The 19685-nt window shown below is 36.2% G+C and overlaps 2 protein-coding genes across 2 annotated transcripts in view; both read right to left on the bottom strand.

Annotated features, from left to right (window-relative positions):
• Window positions 1-10340: 10340 nt before the first annotated feature.
• Window positions 10341-10703, bottom strand: LOC149834465 (auxin-responsive protein SAUR77-like). Its single transcript, XM_090010139.1, has one exon. It carries the CDS (start codon window positions 10701-10703, stop codon window positions 10341-10343), a length of 363 nt encoding a protein of 120 aa, XP_089866265.1.
• A 7991-nt stretch (window positions 10704-18694) lies between these two features.
• The window catches only part of LOC149834464 (uncharacterized), a 42855-nt gene continuing 41864 nt past the window's right edge, over window positions 18695-19685 (bottom strand). Inside the window, exons 10-11 of the mRNA XM_090011430.1 lie at window positions 19527-19586; window positions 18695-18938 (exon numbers count right to left, since the gene is read on the bottom strand). Coding sequence (XP_089867556.1) covers window positions 18870-18938; window positions 19527-19586 — 129 coding nt within the window. The 3' untranslated portion in view covers window positions 18695-18869. The remainder of the gene's footprint in view (window positions 18939-19526; window positions 19587-19685) is intronic.

Here is a 19685-nt window from a genome sequence, read left to right as displayed (position 1 = left end):
CGAATTGACTCTAATCGATCCACTAGTGCATAGGTTTTATCAAAATCTATGCCTTCTTCTTGATTATAACCTTGTGCTACTAGCCTTGCTTTGTTACGAATGACTTCACCATTTTCGTCCAGCTTATTTTGGAAGACCCATCTTGTTCCAATTACTGGATGATCCTTTGGTCTATCAACTAGATCCCAAACATCATTCATAGTAAATTGGTTAAGTTCTTCAGACATGGCCAAAAGCCAAAATTCATCATCACAAGCCTCATTGATATTCTTTGGTTCTAATTTAGATATGAAAGCAACATTTGCAATATATTTTTCTAATTGCCTTCTAGTTTGGACACCACTCTTTATTTCACCAATAACTTGTTCATGTGGATGATTAGGAATTTCTTTCCAAACTGGTTGAAGAGGAATATTTTCTTGAGAAGTACTCTCTATCAAGGGTTCTTCTTGAAGTATTACTTCTTCTCCTTCGCTTAGAGGTATAATCTGCTCACAATTCTCATCAAATGCAACATGTAAAGATTCTTCAATACAAGATGTTCTTTTATTGAAAATACGATAAGCTTTACTTCTAGAAGAATATCCAAGAAATATTAATTCATCTGATTTTGAATCAAACTTATCAAGATTATCTTTGGTATTTAACAAGAAACATTTACTACCAAAAATTTTGAAATATGAGATCTTTGGTATACGATCATAATACAATTCAAAACATGTTTTATGTAAAATTGGTCGAATAAGAACACGGTTCAAAACATAATATGATGTATTTATTGCTTCAGCCCAAAAGTATTTTGGTAAATTTTTATCTTGAAGCATGGTTCTAGCACATTCTTGCAAAGTTCTATTCTTTCTTTCAACAACTCTATTTTGTGGAGCCGCTCTAGGAAAAGCAAAGTTGTGAGATATACCATGTAAATCACAAAACTTTAGAAAAGATTCATTTTCAAATTCACCACCATGATCACTACAAATTTTAATTATAGATGTAGATTTTTCATTTGTAATTCTTTTACAAAGTTTAGAAAATTCCGAAAAAGCATCATTTTTGCTTTTTAGAAAAATCACCCATGTAAACCGAGAATAATCATCTACTATAACAAAAGCATACTTGCTACCATTCAAACTTTGAATTCTAGATGGTCCAAATAGACCTAAATGTAAAAGTTCAAGAGTACGTTTTGTTGAAACTATATCTTTTGCTTTAAAAGAACTCTTGATTTGTTTACCCCTTTGGCAAGCATCACATAAGTGATCTTTCTTATATGATATTCTAGGTAGGCCTCTTACAAGATCATTCTTGGATAACTTTGAAATAATTTTAAAGTTAACATGTCCAAGTCTCTTGTGCCATAACCATTGAATTTCATTTGAAACAATAAGACATTTTTCATTAAAAATGGGTAATTCATCTAGATATAGTTCATACACATTGTTCCTTCTTTTACCTTTAAAAATGATCTTTTTATATTGAAAATCAGAAATTAAGCATAAATTATTTTCAAAAAAAACATGAAAACCTTTATCACATAATTGACTAATAGATAATAAATTATGCATTAAACAATCTACTAAAAGAACATTTTCTATCAAGGGAAATTTTGGATTACCAATATTACCAATACTTATTACTTTTCCCTTGTTATTGTCACCAAAGGTGACAGTTCCTCCATCCTTATTTTGAAGGATGAAAAATAACTCCGGCCTTCCAGTCATATGTTTGGAACAACCTCTGTCCAATATCCATTTGCTCCTTATGTTGTGTACCTACAACAAAATTAGAAAACAGAGCATTTGACCCCTTTCTATTTTCGGGTCCATGAGAGTTAGTCTTAGAAACCCATATCCATTTGGATTTTGGTTTCCTTTGATAATAAATATTCTTTCTATAAAAGAATTTATCATGTCTAGAATAATCATGTCTAGGCTTATAAGTATTATACTTTCCATGATTAGACGCATTTCTATTAGAACTAGAAAGTTTAGTTCTATTAACAAATGATTGAGAATAATGTCTTTGATTTTTCACCACATAGTTTGGTCTATTTTGAGTATCAAAGAAGCTATATCCCAATCCGGTTTTATTAACCGAGCATCTTTGAGAACCAAGAAGTTTTTCTAGATTCTCTTGACCATTTGTGAATTTGGTCACTTTGGAAAGAAGATCATTTGATTTTTCTTTTAGACTAGATATTTCTTTTTGTAAGAGATTGGTTCTAACTCCAATTTCTTTTATCTCAAATGCTTGGCAAGAGTTTTCCTTCTTGAGATCTTCTATCTCTAGAAGTAACACTTTATTTTGAGAGTCAAGAGTTAAATTTTCAGTTTTTAACTCTTTATTTTTAGAACTTAGACTCTTAAATTTATCATATAAATCATTGAATGCTTCTAACAAATCATCATAGTCAATTTGACTTACCGAATCTTCTTGTGCTACAAAGCACATGTTGGCGACTTCTTCATTTGATTCTTCATCGAAAGAGGAGTCACTATCATCCCAACATGCTTGAAATGCCTTTTTCTTCTTGAATTGTTCCTAGGGCTTGATTTTGAGAAGAGGACAATCTTTCTTGATATGTCCTACATTTTTGCAGTTAAAGCACTTGACTTCATTGGAATTGGAAGAATCTGCTTTATTTACCTTTCTTTAAAATCTTCCCTTTTTGATGAATCTTCTGAATTACCTTGTGATGAGGGCAATATCTTCATCTTCATCTTCTTCTGAATTTTTTGAGTCAGAAGTAGCCTTAAAAGCAAGAGATTTCTTCTTGGGCTCTTCTTCTTGTCTGTCTTGAAGTTGAACTTCATATGCCATAAGGTTACCAACCAAATCTTCAAGAGTGAGAGTATTAAGATCATTTGCTTCTTCAATAGGAGTGGTTTTTCTTTCCCATTCAGGAGTTAAACACCTTAGGATCTTTCTGACTAAATCCACTTGTGAATATTCTTTTTCAAGGGATTTCAAAGTGTTAGTTATATTGGTAATTATAGTTACCATGTCCGATATAGATTCACTTTGCTTCATTTTGAACAATTCAAATTTATGAACTAAAGAAGCAATTTTAGATTCCTTTACCTTTGACGTACCTTCGTGAGTCACAAGAAGAGTATGTCAGATTTCATTTGCTATAGACCATTGAGAGATGCGATTGAACTCTACCTTGTCAATGGCACAATATAATGCATTCATCGCCTTGGCATTCAGTGAAGCAGTTTTCTTTTCTTTATTGGTCCATCGGCTAAAATCAGTTGATAGAGTTTGGTACTTATCTGAAACAACTCTCCAAATACCGAGATCCATGGATTGCAAGAATATTGTCATTCTCACTTTCCAGTATCCATAATTTGTTCCGTCAAAGAGAGGAGGACGAACAGAGGAACATCCTTCTTTGTGCTGAGATGTTGTAGTTGTCATGCTAGATGATGATCAAATCAGAATAATAGCAAACCTGCTCTGATACCAAATGAAAGTGTACTAGGATCGAGGCAACAAGCACTATAGGGGGGGTGAATAGTGCTTTTAAAAATTGTCTGCGGAATATTGAAGGATTTTGCAATTTGAAAAGCAAACACACAAAGAATACAAGATTTTATCCTGGTTCGATCTATCCCGACCTACATCAAGTCCCCAAGCAAAACCCGCTTGAGATTTCCACTATCAACCTTGTTAACTACAAGATCACACAGACCAAAACTGGTCCCACTTTCAGTAACAACCCTACTGAAAGCAAACAACTCCTTTAAACCAATGAGTCCTTTTTACAGAAAATAAGTAACAACTTACAATATAACCTATGAGTCTTTCTTTTGAATGCAAATGAGATGCAATTGGCTTTTGAGGTTGTTGAAATACTCTACTCATGAATTCACTATCTCTCAAAGGGATTTGAGTTAAAAACTGAAGTGAAAATATCAAGTGAGTGAGAAAACAAATACTTGAATGAATAGAAGTGAAGTGCAAGAAGTAAATGATTCAAATTGATTAAATTACAGTTGTTTTGAGTGTAAAATGCACTCATATTTATAGTTAAAAAATTCCATACGTTGAGAGTATGAAAGGGTGTCAAAACATTCCATTTTGAACGTTCAAAATGTTTGAAAAATGAAAAGACACGCCCTTTTGAAGTTTCAGAAAAAACGGCAAAATTAGTCGACTGGAACAGTAGTTAGTCGACTGATAGTTAGTTATTAGTAGACTGACAGCTATCGTCGGTCGATTGATCTGTTTATCGAGCCGTTTAAAAATCTGAACTTTTGAAACTTAGTCGACTAGAGAAAAATTAGTCGACTGATAATATCATCAGTAGACTGAAAAACCTTTCAGTCGACTGCTGCTAAAATCTTCTGAAAAACAAACATTTTGTCTGGTCGACTAATAAAAGCATTAGTCGACTGCTGCTAAATTTTTCAGAAAACACATGTTCTGTTCAGTCAATTGATAAAACCGATAGTCGACTGCTGCTAATTTTTCAGAAAACAGACATTCTGTCCAGTCGACTGATAAAACCTTCAGTCGACTAATTTGACAAAAATGACTTTTTAGAAAATATGGCGCGAAAGAATTAGTCGACTGGTAAGTCTATTGGTCGACTACTAAACACGAAAATTTAAGAAAAGAGTTTTATAAAAAGATTTTTATGAGAGGTTCTTTTTGAAAAGTTTTTCTAAAGACTTTTAGGTAAAATGCAACCTAAATATGCACTCTAAGTAAGGCTCTTACAAGAATCTAAGACTTTTTAATGAATTAAACATTTGCACACTAGTCTTCAAAGATTCTTCATCGAATTCTTCAATTTCTTCATAGCCTTAGCTGAAATACAGTTGATTCCACTTTCTCATCATCAAAACCTTGTACTTGAAGTATCATATATGGCTTCATTGTCGTAACATCAACTACAACAATTTTTCTTTGGTTTTATGTCTTTTGTTGTTCTTTATCTTTGTAGATTCTGTCTTGCTGCAGAAGTGTATTTGGGTTGTCATACTCTTTTGTTATGTATTATGTTGTGTTCTGTATTGGTATCCAAATGGTATCTCATCGTTTGGCTTACCATTTTTTTTATTTTTAAGTAAACGCGATTATACTTTCAAAAAACAAAATTACAGCTCCTTTGTGTGTGTTAGAGGCAAAAGTTTTGAGCATGCAGAAATTCACGCTTTAAGACTCCTCTTTTCTCATGAGGCAATCACATTGTACAAATGCAACGCATTGATGCACCTAATTACCCTCCATATAATGTTGGACCGTACTATAATGCCTCAAATTTTTCAACTTAAAATATGTAAAATTTTAACCCAATTTTTTTTAAGTCTTTTAAAATGTAACACAGTAAAAATAGTTTTGGGATTCAAAGTTGGACAACCCTGAACGGGTTACAGAAATAATAAGCTCTAGGCTGAACTGGATCCAATTCTCATTTGGATTTAAATCCAAGTTTGTATAAAGAGTGATCCCAGTGGGAACATTGATTCCACAAGTATAGAATGAAAAGCATATCTATACATAACTTGACAAAATATCATCATCCACAATTAACGACATGTTCATAAGACAAATTCAAAATTTCTCAATCTAACTGAGATGAACAAAATCCTATGATCAACAAAAAAATAGAAACATGGTTGCTTGTCTCGCCATCGCACCACTATTTATTCATCAACTACACCCCATGAAATGGGGTTAGACTTTTGCGAGCAAGCAAGATAAATCACAAATATAAGAATTAAACAATACCAAAGTATTCATCAATAATATAAAATCGCAGTTCATCAGTTTAACACAATTATGCTCTCACAATATATCAAACAATATTGATCAAGATATAACTATAATAAAAATAACTAGCAACAAATATCTCATCATTGAGAACAATTAACAATTAATGTGTCATTATAAGCTTTCTTTCTCTTGATTACGTCCTTGGAAATGTGGAGGGTAACTTCATCGTATCTGTTGAGGTCAATACAATGTTTATTATGATATAAGTTGGTTTTTCTATAGTGCCTAGCAGACTGGATTAACTACTTCAAGCAAGTGGTCTATGATCGAGAGAGTCCTGCAAGAGTTAACTACATTGCAATATGTACTAGTGTAGTAGATGATGTATCACTTATGGATAACCTCGACTTTCCTAACTTTGAGTGACAGGAAGTCAAAGAACGTCATTGCTCTTGATTTCAAGTCAGTATGACATGTAGGTGAAATCTACATGTGATATCGTCACTTGAGGTTGTACCAGCCTACCTTCTCTAAGATAGACCAAAATGGTGTGAATAAGTTACAAGACTTTTCTTTTCTTTCTTAATATGATTAACAGTTTATGTACCTTGACTCGTGAGACAAATAGGGCTCAGTAGCCCAAGTACCCTCTTAAGGCAATGGTCATGTCATGACATTACCCAACTTATTTATGTTGTTCTGGTGCCTTAACCCACGTTAGCATTTCATTAATGAAAGCGAAAGAACAAAACAAAGTGGGGATGTGTGTAAGTATTATGGTGCGTACTAGCGCACCTTGTGGGTTCTTGACAGACCCAAGCTCATTTTTGCGCTATAAAAAATATATTTGACATAGTTTACATGCACTTCAATGGCAATCTAAAAAATAGACAAATCTATATAAGTAACCGATGACACTACGAAGGTTCCTTGAACTATACTTCTAATACATGGAATAATATTGATAGTACAAACATGTATCGTACGCTTCAAACATTATTAAACATCATATTTCACATTAAAAACATATAGCATTGTCAATAATGCATTGTGACATACTTCATTTATGACATACATTCAAACTTCATGAATATATATGTATACCAATACAATAATATTGATTGTGCAAGCATGTATTGTATGAATTGAACATCATTAAACATCATGCATTGCATTTAAACATAATCATCTCATAACATTATCAATAATGCATTGTGGCATACTTCATGTATGGCATACATTTGAACTTCATGAATATATATATATATATATACTTGAAATTATGTGTACATAATTTTTTCCAAAGTATATATATTCTTTCGTGTGCCAACTATGTATATACACATTTCAAAACGTACATATAACTATACATATTTTTTTCTTAAAACTAAATGGCAATATATATATATATATATATATATATATATATATATATATATATATATATATTTCTCCCTTAATTTTTTTCATCATATTATTTTTGTATGCTCACAAGGTGAGCGCCGATTGAGGCCAGGTCTAACCCGCATGGGTTCAGACCAGGACTGAACCAACTAGTGGTTCAGGTTGGGTCTGACCCAGTTGGGTTCAGACTCAGTCTGAACCATCAAGTGGTTCAGGCCAGGTCTGACCCACCTGGGTTCAGACTCAGTCTGAACCAACTCATGGTTCAGGCCGGTTCTGACCCACCTGGGTTCAGGCCAGGTCTAAACCAACCAGGTTCGGGCTTGGCCTGATGAACCAGTCAAGCAAGGGACGGTTAGTAAATTTTTTTCTTCCCTCTTTTTTGTTAAAACCAACCAAGCTCAGATTTTAAAACCATAACAGCTATATTTTAAAACTCCATAAGCTGAGACTTCAAAACCATATATCACCATCAGTCATTGGTTGATCCATTTTTCTTTTCCCTTTGAGAAGAATTCAGTCATATCTTGTCCCTTCTCTTTCTATTTATGTTCCAAATTGATTGTGAATCAAAATGAGAGTTCAAGGGATAAGATAGAAACTAGGAAAAGTTAGAAAATAAAAATTCTCGAAAAAGGAAACCAATAAGCTACAGAAAATGGTAAAACACGTGTGAGTAGATGGTTGCACATGCGTGTGGTTGCAGATTTAGGTGCTTGAGTCCAAATAGATTGACCTGGCCACCTGAGAGGAACATGTGCCCTGTTCCAATTGTACGACGTGGCAAGGGGCCCACGGACGCATGCTTTCCTGTGATTGGTGGTCAGTTCAGTCGGATTTGATTTAATATCTTTTGAGGGCAGATTAGATCATACTCTCTATAATCGATTCATCAATTATATTCAATCCTCACCCGCATCTGCTTTCACAGAGATGTGCTGGCCTATGACCTATGTAACCAATTCCTCAGTTATATTCAATCCCCACCACATCTCATCATCCAGGGAGCGCTTAAGTGCCCCCATGTATATGACATAGCCAATCACATGACAGCATTCAATATGGGGCCTGCAATGCTGTGAGCCTCATGCAATGCTGTCATGTGATTGACTGTGTCACATACCCAGGGCACTTAAGCGCTCTCTAGATCCCCTGTCTACTCTCACAGATCCAAGTGAGATGTGCAGTTAGTATTTTATCTTGCCGACGATTTGTTATATACAATATCAGTCTCTCTCTCTCTCTCTTGTGCGTGTATGTGTATGTGTGTAATTTAGAAAAGGTTAGATTAATAAAATTGTTCTTTTTTTTATAGCCAGCGCAATTGGTCTGTGATAAAAGACATGATAAACTACAAAATATAACCGATGATTATTATATATTTGGCCACTCTTGTTCTTGCTTGACTAAAAGATAACCATAAGAGGCTGACTATAAAAAAAAGTGGCCGGATAATGTTGTAGTAGGAAACTCCACAACAAATTAACTGATATACGACAATGTATAAAAGCTGATTTTCTAGATCTAGTGCATCTAGAAGGACTAAACACTGGAGATGCATAGGAGCCCATTTGAGCACAAGCACAGCCTGTTCTATCTCCACCTTGTTTGCTTGAGCTAGCTAGGTTCTAGCTCGGCTTGAGTCAAGTTCAAGTTCATCTTGAGAACAGAGCAGATCCAATGATTGGGCCTGATTACTTTACAAAGTACTGGGATCACACAAAACACAGAAAATCACTGTGTATATAGCAATTCTGTGTCCTTAATTACCATATGAGCTTTTCCTTTTTGTTATTACTGTTCCTATGTCAAGGATAATCCAGCTTATTATCTGGGATCGTCTCTTTTTATACTATTTTTAATGGAAAAATTGACAAAAATGATGTGTCCTTCACGCTGTGTCCATGTGACATAGGTTTGGAATATAATATATAAGCAACCATTTTTTTCTGACTTGTGCAAGCCTTGAGTTCCATGGCTAACATTCCATGGCACAATGCTTAAAGCTTAGGATCGGGATCGGGTCAGCTAATTTATGCAAATAAACTAGCTCCAAGCTGACCTATAGCTTTTTGCAAAAAAAAAAACTATGGCGCGTTGTGCAGCCTCACCCAGTGAACAGGGATCCAGGGAGCGGTTAAGTGCCTGGGTACGTGACACAGCACAACATTCTATTTGGGCCTGCCTGCACTATGTAGTTGTGGACTCCATACAATGCTGTCATGTGATTGGCTAGTGTCATATTGCCGGGCTCTTAGCCGCTCCCTGAATCCTTTGATCTCAAACCCTCACACAGCAGCCACTACCTCAGCTCTCCACTACCACCAAAAAAAAGAAAAATAAAGAAGCGACCATAGATATCTCAAACTAAGCCAGCATGGCCAGGTTTCGACCCTAGATGTGGTTTATCTGCCTAATAAGCAGCAAAAAAATGAGTAAATAAAAAAAAGCACATATGTTTGTGTTCACGCGCTTTATGTATACACACACAATTGGCCGTAACAGTGGAGGCCCAATTGTCAGACGCACGGGTGCGTCCGATTATATTTTTTCGGTGTTTTGGGCCTTTAGTGGCGGTCCTGGACTGCGCTAAATGTCTAGGCAGAAAAATGACACCGCCATTAAAAGGTCATTTTGCTCACAAAAAAAATGCACACCGCTCATCGTGCGCACGATCAGCGACACAGGTTCATCTGACATAACAGTGGACAATCCAGCATTGAATAAATCTGTGGACAAGAAGATTTGTCCATCTGTAATGGAAATTACATTAGTGAGAATATACTCCGAAACGTTTCCAGCTTGAGTCTCAACTATTGGCAAAGCAGTCATATTTCCTTCGCCTAAACGACAATTTAGTTTAGCAGCTCTTTCAGAGAGAGAGATATAGAGAGAGCTTTCTGAAATAATAGCAGGAAAAAATCATTAAGATTATGACAAGAAAACTTGGAATAAAAATGCAATATTTTTCATAAAATCTCTCTCTCATCACCTGTAAATGATGTCAATCAAGACCATAAAGTTGGAGACACGAAGAGAGTTGCATGGTTTCAGGTCCTACCGTCCTCCATGAATATATACAAATGCCACATTGGTGCATCATCGTGTGGGAACTTAAAAAAGCTAGTAAGCTCTTGTATAGGATAAGAAATTAATAATATACTCATTAAGACTTGATCAGTTAATTCAAATGATCATAGAACAACATGCCTTTAACATGCATAAAGCTCTACTAATTCTTCCATGGAGTCAGCAGCTACATCAGGATCAGCATTCTCAAGCATCCACAGAAGATGATCGAACAAGACGACCTCGCATTGCACGGTGATGCTGCCGGCATTTTGCCGGGATCTATCGATCAATGCGTTCAACAGGGAATGAGTCAGGTGCTTGGAGCTGATTGAGTAACGCTTGCGCGAACTGCCTACAAAGACAACTCCCCTCCCTTCATCATCCCTTCTTTCTTCCCATAATTCATCCTTCTCTGGCTTTGGACTAAGGCTGCTATAGGATGAGGACCTCCCTTGTTTGGAGAAGCTCTTCCATTTCCTTATGATCATGCTTATCTTCTTCATCTTTACACCACACCAAGAAAGAGAGAGAGAGAGAGAGAGAGACTCCAAACTTAGAAGCAAATGCTACCCATCAACCTTCATATAGGTTTCAATTTCTTGTCTGGTCATGGTGGGTGTCACATCGTTGTCTCTGTACCAACTTACAAAATGCCCACCTCTATTCACTAGGGATTGATAAACAAATACATGATCCACTTGAATGCGACATTTACTGTTTACTTCATTGTGTCAAACTGGTATTATTATTGTTATTGTTATTATTTTAATGAAGAAAACAGCTTGTGCAGAGCAATGGGGATGGATTAGCCACCTTATCCCAATGTGAAAAGATCAGGTGCAATATAATTCAAATATTTGTGCATTAAGCACCTGATCACCCTCCATCTTGGGACAGGGTCTGTCAGGTGTGGGGCTCAAGACCTGATGGATGGCAAAGAGGTTTTTGTGCAATCACATTGCACCCGATCCTCTCTCATTTCTAATAATTTCTCATGGATGTAAATCCTCCTGTTCACCCGCTGGGTATCAAACTCTTGATATCCTTTAACTTGCATATTGTTAAGTCGACCCACCTAGCCAGGTGTGCGGAGCCATAATTGTCATGTTTTTTTTTTTAAGAAAGCCATTATTGGCGTGTTAAAGCATTGTTTTTTTTTATGATGAAAGAAAACTCTCACCGGGTCACTTAATGAGCCCACCTTATGAGTTAAAACTGGTTGAGGATACAACCACCTAGCCTTACGTGCCCCAATCGTGATAAAGTAGTAACAGCCCCTATGCACCAGCGGGCCTTCAGCTTGACAAGAAAAAATAGCTTGTAAGGAGATGAAAGGCTACCCACACTACCTTCATAAGCATTAATTTAGACATAACTTGCATATTTCAACTAGGTAGGGCATGCTGATGTTAATTTCACAGGGTCTTCCTTAATAGGACAGACAACTATTTGGATTTTGGGCCAAGCACTTGTTGATCCAGGCCTTGCTCCAGTTAAGTGTGGAATATGTCAGATTCTGGCGGATGTTACAAGCACTAACCTGCAGGTCCATGTACATTTACCTGCCTTCCCAACTTTATAAGCCTACTGGGTAGGGGTGTCAACAAGCGGGTATGACCCAATTATGACCTGTACCAGATCCAGTGGGTCCAAGTTTGGTTAAAAAAAAAAGAGTCCGGATTAGCAATTCAGGTCAGATCCATCTGATTAGCACCATGGAGCCGTGTATGGTTTACCTGTGAGTCCCCATTAACATCCATATTTTTTAAATGTAGAAGACATAAAAAGCTATTATTTTTACTGGGTTTGGTCCAGGTCTGGTTTTCGCTATAAGACCCAGGTATGGCTTTGCCTTTGGTAGGTCCGGTCAGACCTGGACCTGGACCTGGACCTGTACCTCAAAGTTGGATGCGACTCACTTCCTGTGCTGATCAAGTTGGACAGGATTCTCAGCTTTTAGGTTTGCTAAACTGAGAGAGTTTGTTCTTTAGATTGTTGGATACATATCCTAAAGAAAGAAGGTTTGTGTTTCGAATGCAATGTGATGCTTGATCAACAATTATTCAAATTTGTAGTAGTTAAACTTGTGGTAGCCCACAAGGGCTTCACACACCTGGCTAAGTTGGTTGGCTTAAGGCTCTCAAGTTGAATGAGGTCAAGAGTTCGATATGTGGGGTGCACGTCTTTAGCCGCAAAACCTAAACCAAATGGGAAACTGTCAATGGGCAGAGGTGAGTACACTAGACATTGACTCAAGTTCATGGTCAATGTGACACCCTCTTGGCCCAAAAGAGGATATCTAAGGAAGCGAAATGGATACGAGAAGCGATGAATGAAGTGGAAGCAGGGTAGCTAGTGTTAAAAAATGGTATGCAGCAGGAAGCCATGTATGGTTACGAAGTGATTGTGCGAGCATATGAAAAATGAAAAAAGAACTCATATAAAGCCATACTAAGCAAGGGAAAAAGTAAAGGAGTGACATGAACACAAGTATAAGACCAATATGTAAGTTTGTTATTAAAAAAATTAAATTTTTTAATATGAAAACATAACAAGTGAGGTGGAAAGCAAGTGAAAAGTAACGACAAGTGAGGATGAAACATTAAAAAAGTGACAAGGAATCGATTTTAGAAACAAGGAGGAAGCGGACTTCCCACTAAAGGGATTTGTGTTTTCCATATTTTGGAAGCCAGTTTCCCAAAGCTTCCCTTGCTTTCTGAGAAGCCAGGAGTTTTTTGCTTCCCAAGCGAGCTTTCCGAAAAATAAGTTTCCCCATGCAGCAAGAAGCTTCCAGTAACTATATATGATCCAAACCATGACGGTAGTTTCACTATACTATAAATTTTTTTATATATATAGTTTTTTTGGATAATAAAATAATCTATAGTTAAAAAGAATGAAATGTTTAATGTTAGCCTTTTAGCTTTAGAAACGGATGCTGCCATAAACATATATAAAAGCTTTGAGGCATCAGAAAAAACATAAAGTACTTTTTTTGTCAACATATAATCTCTCTCTCTCTCTCTCATGTTAAATGAAGACCATACTCTAATTACCCTCTGAAATTCATATTCCTTCTTACAGTACTGGTTAATTAATCCCATCTTCATTAATTCAGGAATTTGGTGAGGTATGGGTAACTCCTGTCAAGGTAAGAAAACTAACCAACTTGGTCACTACTTAAAATTTTACTCTTTCTTAACTTTGACCTACAAATGCAGGGAGTACAAAAAATATTATCTTCCTTGGCCTAGCTAGTAAAAAGGAAAAAAAAAAGCATTATCTCAAGAGCAGCAGTGGGATCCAACCATGTCCTCACATTATGGACCTTGACCCCTTGCCTCCCTCAAGAGGGTGCAAGAAATGCCTCGCACGTGCACACCTTTTGTCATGAAGCTGCTGCTTTCCACATACAGCTTGCCTTGGCTCTTGTTTTTTCTTGCTGGTTTGCATGTGGGGTTGATCGTACACACGTGCAACTGTTCACAAAGACATGGACATAGACACTACATGCACATACTGTCGCATTGACTGATATAAAGGTGTAGAACATGCCATGGTATTTATTTTGTTTTTTTAAAGAAACATGCCATGGTATTTTAATTTGTTCGCGTGTGTACCGACATGCGCATACGTACTAACTAATATTTAAACATATTCTCATAAATATGGATAAGTCTTTGGTGCAGATGTACGTACCACAAATTTGGTATCAATGAGTAGAATCCCACTTTGCAGTCTTAGGTTGATCGAACCATATAAATAGATCTGACATGATTAATTTACCGCGGACCATGTTAACTATCGAGCAAAATTAAATTTTAAAACACAGTCTTAATTGATGACAAAAATGGATGGTTTAGATTAATTCTGTCTAAATGCAACTATTAAAAGACTGCTTCAACCAAAATTTGAAACATAAAACGTGGTTTTTACGAAGTAAACTAGAATAAATCGATCAGTATTGTTCGATCTATGCAAAAATGCACAATGAGAAGATGCAGTGCAACTCACGTCTGCATGTGAGCATTTGATTGCAAATATGGGATATGCAGATGATTTCTACAAGAAAGTCAGGATGAATCAAGGTTGCTTGACTAGGAAGCAGATATACGGAAGCAAAAGTGCAAAGTGAGAAGCAAGACATTTTAAAATTGATAAAAAACAAGAAGTGATATGAGAATCGAATGGAACACAAATAAAAACTAAAATAAAAATAGCTGTTCTTGAATTTCATGATTTATTAGTATAAGAATTAAAAAAATTCAAAATTTAAAAGTGATGACAACCAATTTAGAGAAAGCATATAGGAAGTCAGTAGAAAGTGTAAGAGAAAGAACATAAAAAACATGAAAGAAAGCTTGAAGGAACATATAAGAAGCATGAATAAAGCATAGAGGAAGCTTGGGAGAATTGAAATTCTCATAAAGTTTCGAAAGTGGAGAATATCACATTTCTAAGTGTTTCCAGAAAGTGTGCTTCCTGTCTATCTAAGAAGCTTCCAATAACTCTGAGATAAAATAGATCCATTTGGTTTGATCTATGCAAAAATGCACACATAGATAGTGTTCCACTAATCGATACAGTCCACACATCCACTCCTGACAGTTATCCTGTAAACATGGGTATATATTTGCTACATGATTATAGGCAGAATGAACAGTTGCTCTCATGTTTTTTCTGTATTTTTTGCTGGAAGATGTGTACACTGTTTTTTCAGCGATCTAAAATTTGGACAGCCATAAATTCACCAAAATTTCTTGATTAGAAAAACATATCTTTTGTTCGAAAAAAACACAATCCAAGGGTGGATTTCTGACAAATTAATTGACCATGCTGAATACACGTACGATCGAGTAAAAACAACTTGCACCTCAGTGATCTCAGGTGATTGTACAGACAATTGACTGTATCAAATATATATCCGTAAATATGCACCCCACCGTCTCTGCTACAATACATGATTTAGCCATACCTTATTATGCAAGCAGTACACTATGGTCTATGCAAGCAGTGGGCTTGACACAAACTGCCAAAAGCTAGTTCCTGTATAACATGCTTAGCTTATCTCTACAAAATGTGTTTTGACAAGAGTTGCCAGTCGAGGAATCGGGAGTGGAAAGCGAGGCACTTTCAAAATTTTAGGAATTAGCGAGAAGCGCGGGACGACTTAGAAGCAAACCAAGAATAGTCTCAGAAGCAAACTGGAAGTGACCTAAGAAGCGAACCGGAAGTGACCTAAGAAGCAAGAGGGAAGCGACAAAAGATAAAAATAAAATAAAAATAAAAATTCAAACACAAAAAAATGAAAAAAAAGAAGAAGAAGCAAGCTTGCCCTAAATGGGAAGCACACTTCTCAATTTTTTTTGCGCTTGCCAACATGTTTCAGAAGTGTCACATTTTGCACTTCGGGGAAGCATGCTTCCCCATGCCCTATGGCACTTCTGGTAACCCTGGTTTTGACCATAATCAAATTTCCACCAAAGCATGGGTTTAACAATTCCAATGCATCCAGTTCGTAATCTCCATGGGCCTGAATTATGGTGGGGTCGGAAGCCTTTTCCATTGGGTCTGGATCCATTTGACAGAGTGGGAAATATATTCAAATTTCAGATTTTTCTTTGGGATATGCTGACTGAATTTAGAAAAAGAAAAACACCGGATCCAATAAATCCATATGGATCTATAACAATTTTGGTAATGAGCTGGTCCTGGATCTACTTAGAGACAAGCTAATCGCAACCTGTCTTTGTTATTTTTTAATGCTGTCATGCAAAGGAATCTCTTAAGAGAAAAGAAACTAAACTTGGTACAGCTAATTGACACTGCAATATTCCTAATACAACTTAGATTAATTTTCAAATTGAGACCTATCTTTTCAACGATGGTTTGAATTTTTTCAAAAGTGCACTGAAACTGTGTATTAATAATAATAATAATAATAATAATAATAAACGTATATAAAATTTCAGCATTAAATTCATAGTAAAATCTTAAAATATGACCTTTCAAATTTAATAATCATGTCTTCCTCTCTTTCTCCAAACTTAAAACTCTCATTTGTATATGTTTAAACACATTTGTTGTGCATGGAGATGATGATTTAAATATCAATAAATTGCAAAAACAAATTGAAAACAGTTAAATCAAATTTTGAGGGAGGAATATGTTAAGTAAAACCTACCTAATTGATCAGTATCGTGAACCTAGTTTTAGCAAATAAGACCAAGAGTATATTCTGATTATGTAGAGCAAAATGGTAAAATTATGTAAGAGTTGCAGTTAGTTTTAAAAAAGTTTGTTTTTGATCTACATAAACCAAACTTGGCGCCTTTTTGAAAATTTTCTAATCTTGGGTGCATATATGAATTAAAGCAAATGTTAGTGGCCATTTTGAAAATTTCCCTGGAACTTTCCGTTATAATTTAGGTTGTTGGAAAAATTTAGTACTTTCAGGTATGAACTAAAAGGAAAAAGATGTGACGCCTTGATGCAACTCCTCAACTTTTAAATTATCATTCTTTGTTTCACAAGGAAAAGCATTCAACCAACATCTCCAAGAATCTCTTGACAGACAAGAACAAAGTATCTTAGGTGCACTGGACACATCATGCATAGTGATTAAGCTTTCTTTTTCCTTCAACAATGGTTCATAAGGACACAAATTTGGATCACAAAAGATAAATCAAGATAAGATCAAGAATGGCAGTATGCCTAAGACTAGGGCTAGGAAACCAGAGATGCTGCTCGTGGTCTACTCATAAAGAGTCAGTTCGAACTTGTGAAATAGGCTCAGCAAGTCCGAACTTGTGAACTTTGAAGAGACCACACTCAAACTCGAACTCACATTTCCATGGTAACAGCTCACACATTACAATTGCTCTATGCAATTACCCTACTTTGCATATAAAATCATGGGGACCATATTTGCTACAGTCGTCTGCAGGTACAAATGCCTACTTTTTATGTGTGTTTTTTTTTCATGAAACTAGCCTTATAGATGTGATGTACATAATTTTAGTAAGAATTGGCTCTTAGATCGTCCAATTATGATACATAGGCAAGTTTTTATACAACTTCAAAATCAACAGTTTAAAAATGTGAGATACTTTTCTGGATTATAAATTTGTTTTTTTTTTTCATTAAAGACATGATCCAAAACCAGATCTTCACTATTTTGAACATGCTGAATCCATCTATGAGGTCTAATTAGATCAAAACAACTTACACCATACATATCCAAAAGAGGTTGTACGAACAAATGTTTGTAATAAACATTACCCAAAATTGTAATGCAGATTCAGCTTTACTTCATAAAATCTAGTTGGATTCAGATGCACTCATTGCTTAAAATGTATACATGGATTCAAATCAACCATGATCCATGTATTTAATCTACTTGCACCTGTAGCCAAAACTAAAACTATAATTTTTTTCTTTTGTTTATTACACAACAAAACCGGAATCCAGTTGAGACCTGGATGACAGGGCATGGGGGTGTGGTTCACGAAGAGAAGAAACCTACATGGCAGGGAATGGGGGGCATGGGATTTTTTTTTGAAAAAACTAATTTAACTGGAAAGGTGATGATTGAGACAGGTCAGGCCGATCTGGCTGGGGCCTTAAAGTTGGGGTCCCATTTTGGGCATCCCCATACCTCTGATAGACATCTTGTATAGTTATGAGAGTCAAAGTTAGCTTTAATCACTGTAAAACTGATTTTTTGGTTAAGAATCTTGCTAGATTAGCTAGAGGGGGCATCAACAAGAATTGGAAAGATTATCCCCCTGACTGGCACCCACTTATGGATGGGGGAATCTGCATATCCTTCTTATTCTCAATGAGCTGGTAGGGGTCCGCCTAACCCCAGATTGACTATAAAAAAATGGGCATCCAGTTGGGAGATCTGCAGTCCTAGAAAGTCCTGATTTATGGTCACCACACCCAATGACATAAAACCCTAAGGCAGCCCCTCTCGCACACCTAGGAGCCTACTGCTTCAATCTTGCGACATGGAACACACCTAATTGTCGAATTCAAAATGTTCTTGAACAACTTAAACCAATCCACCTAGCTGGTGTGCACACCCCAAGTGTCAGAACTCGAAACGTTCAGCTTGAACAACTTAAACCAACCCACCTAGCCGGTGTGCAGAGCCCTTGTGGACATTTTCTATTAATTTAGCTTTGATCTAACCTATAATTTTCTCTCAAACAGGAAACCTTTGACCTAAATCTAGTACAGGTCCGGGATTGGAACATTCAAGCTGGCTATTGGTAGGCAAGCCTATCACTTTGCCCAATTCACATTCTAAAACTGTGTATAAGATTCAGCATAAGCCGGTAGAGAGAGAGAGAGAGATGCACCTAACAAATAAATATCAAAATATTTATCTAGAAAGTATTTCCCAGCAGAAAAAAAAACAGACTTTATTTGATAAACTCATTAAGAAAAAGAAAATGATTCTAGTTAATCAATACATTTGAGTAAATCATTGGATTTAATAATTGATACATTATATAAATAAAGTTGGTTACATTTACAGGGGCCTGCCCTCATGGCAGCAGCCCCCTTGACCACCAAACATTTTTGGTGTCAACAAATAAACAAAAAATAGAAAAAGATAAATAAAACATCAATTTTAGTTTTGTAAGTTTGGAGTCCGCTACTTACACATTGAAGCGAAACAACATGACATCGCCTTCCTGTACCACATAGTCTTTACCTTCTGACCTCAACTGCATCAACGCACACACTAAGTTAAATGTGCGTATCTTTGTGCATGTTGGCGTACATTCCTATACGTGTATACAAACTCCTTGCATGTTCAAATTAGGCCATTGACCCCATGGTTGGGCTTCATGTTTCAGAAACAGTTTCACAGGAAATGAATTTCCCACATGCAAGTATAGTTTCCAGTAACCCTGGTGTGTGTGTTCATACACATGCATCCATCTCTAAGAGTGTAAACCCTTGTGCTTAATGCATTGTGTGTTGTGTTCTTTATACTTGGATCAACTACCCACTGATCCCTAATTCAGTATTATGTTTTGAATCTAAGACACTTGGTTGAGATGTGCAGAACTGAAGACCAATACGATAGGCCTTGAGACTAACCATGGGACCAAGCCGCCCATGCACAGAGGATATAAAAGTAGGTCAAGATCCGCTAATGTATAACAAATAGGACAAGCACAGGAACCAAATTGCAACTGAAGTCACTAAATCAGATAACCAATAATATATAAAATGCAGATAAGTGAAAGAAAAAACGAAGCCATGCTTAAAAGGGAGCATATGCAATCATTTAGATAGAAACAACTTACAAGTCCTTTCTCTCTTGCAGCCGCTAGGGAACCGGCAGCAACAAAGTCATCGTAAGCAACCTGTGATACCCCCACACATCACAAGCATTAGCAACAATAACCTGGACACTACTGGCTGAGCGCGCACACACACACATATCAAGAAAATTCGTCCAGATG

The sequence above is a fragment of the Nuphar pumila genome, chromosome 6, assembly GCF_984573655.1.
Source record: "Nuphar pumila chromosome 6, dmNupPumi1.hap1.1, whole genome shotgun sequence".
NCBI lineage: Eukaryota > Viridiplantae > Streptophyta > Magnoliopsida > Nymphaeales > Nymphaeaceae > Nuphar > Nuphar pumila.
This window is presented reverse-complemented; position numbering and strand designations above follow the sequence as displayed.

Bases quoted from the DNA above. Each gene is read 5' to 3' on its own strand.
- LOC149834465 (XM_090010139.1), bottom strand. From the start codon at position 10,703: ATGAAGAAGATAAGCATGATCATAAGGAAATGGAAGAGCTTCTCCAAA.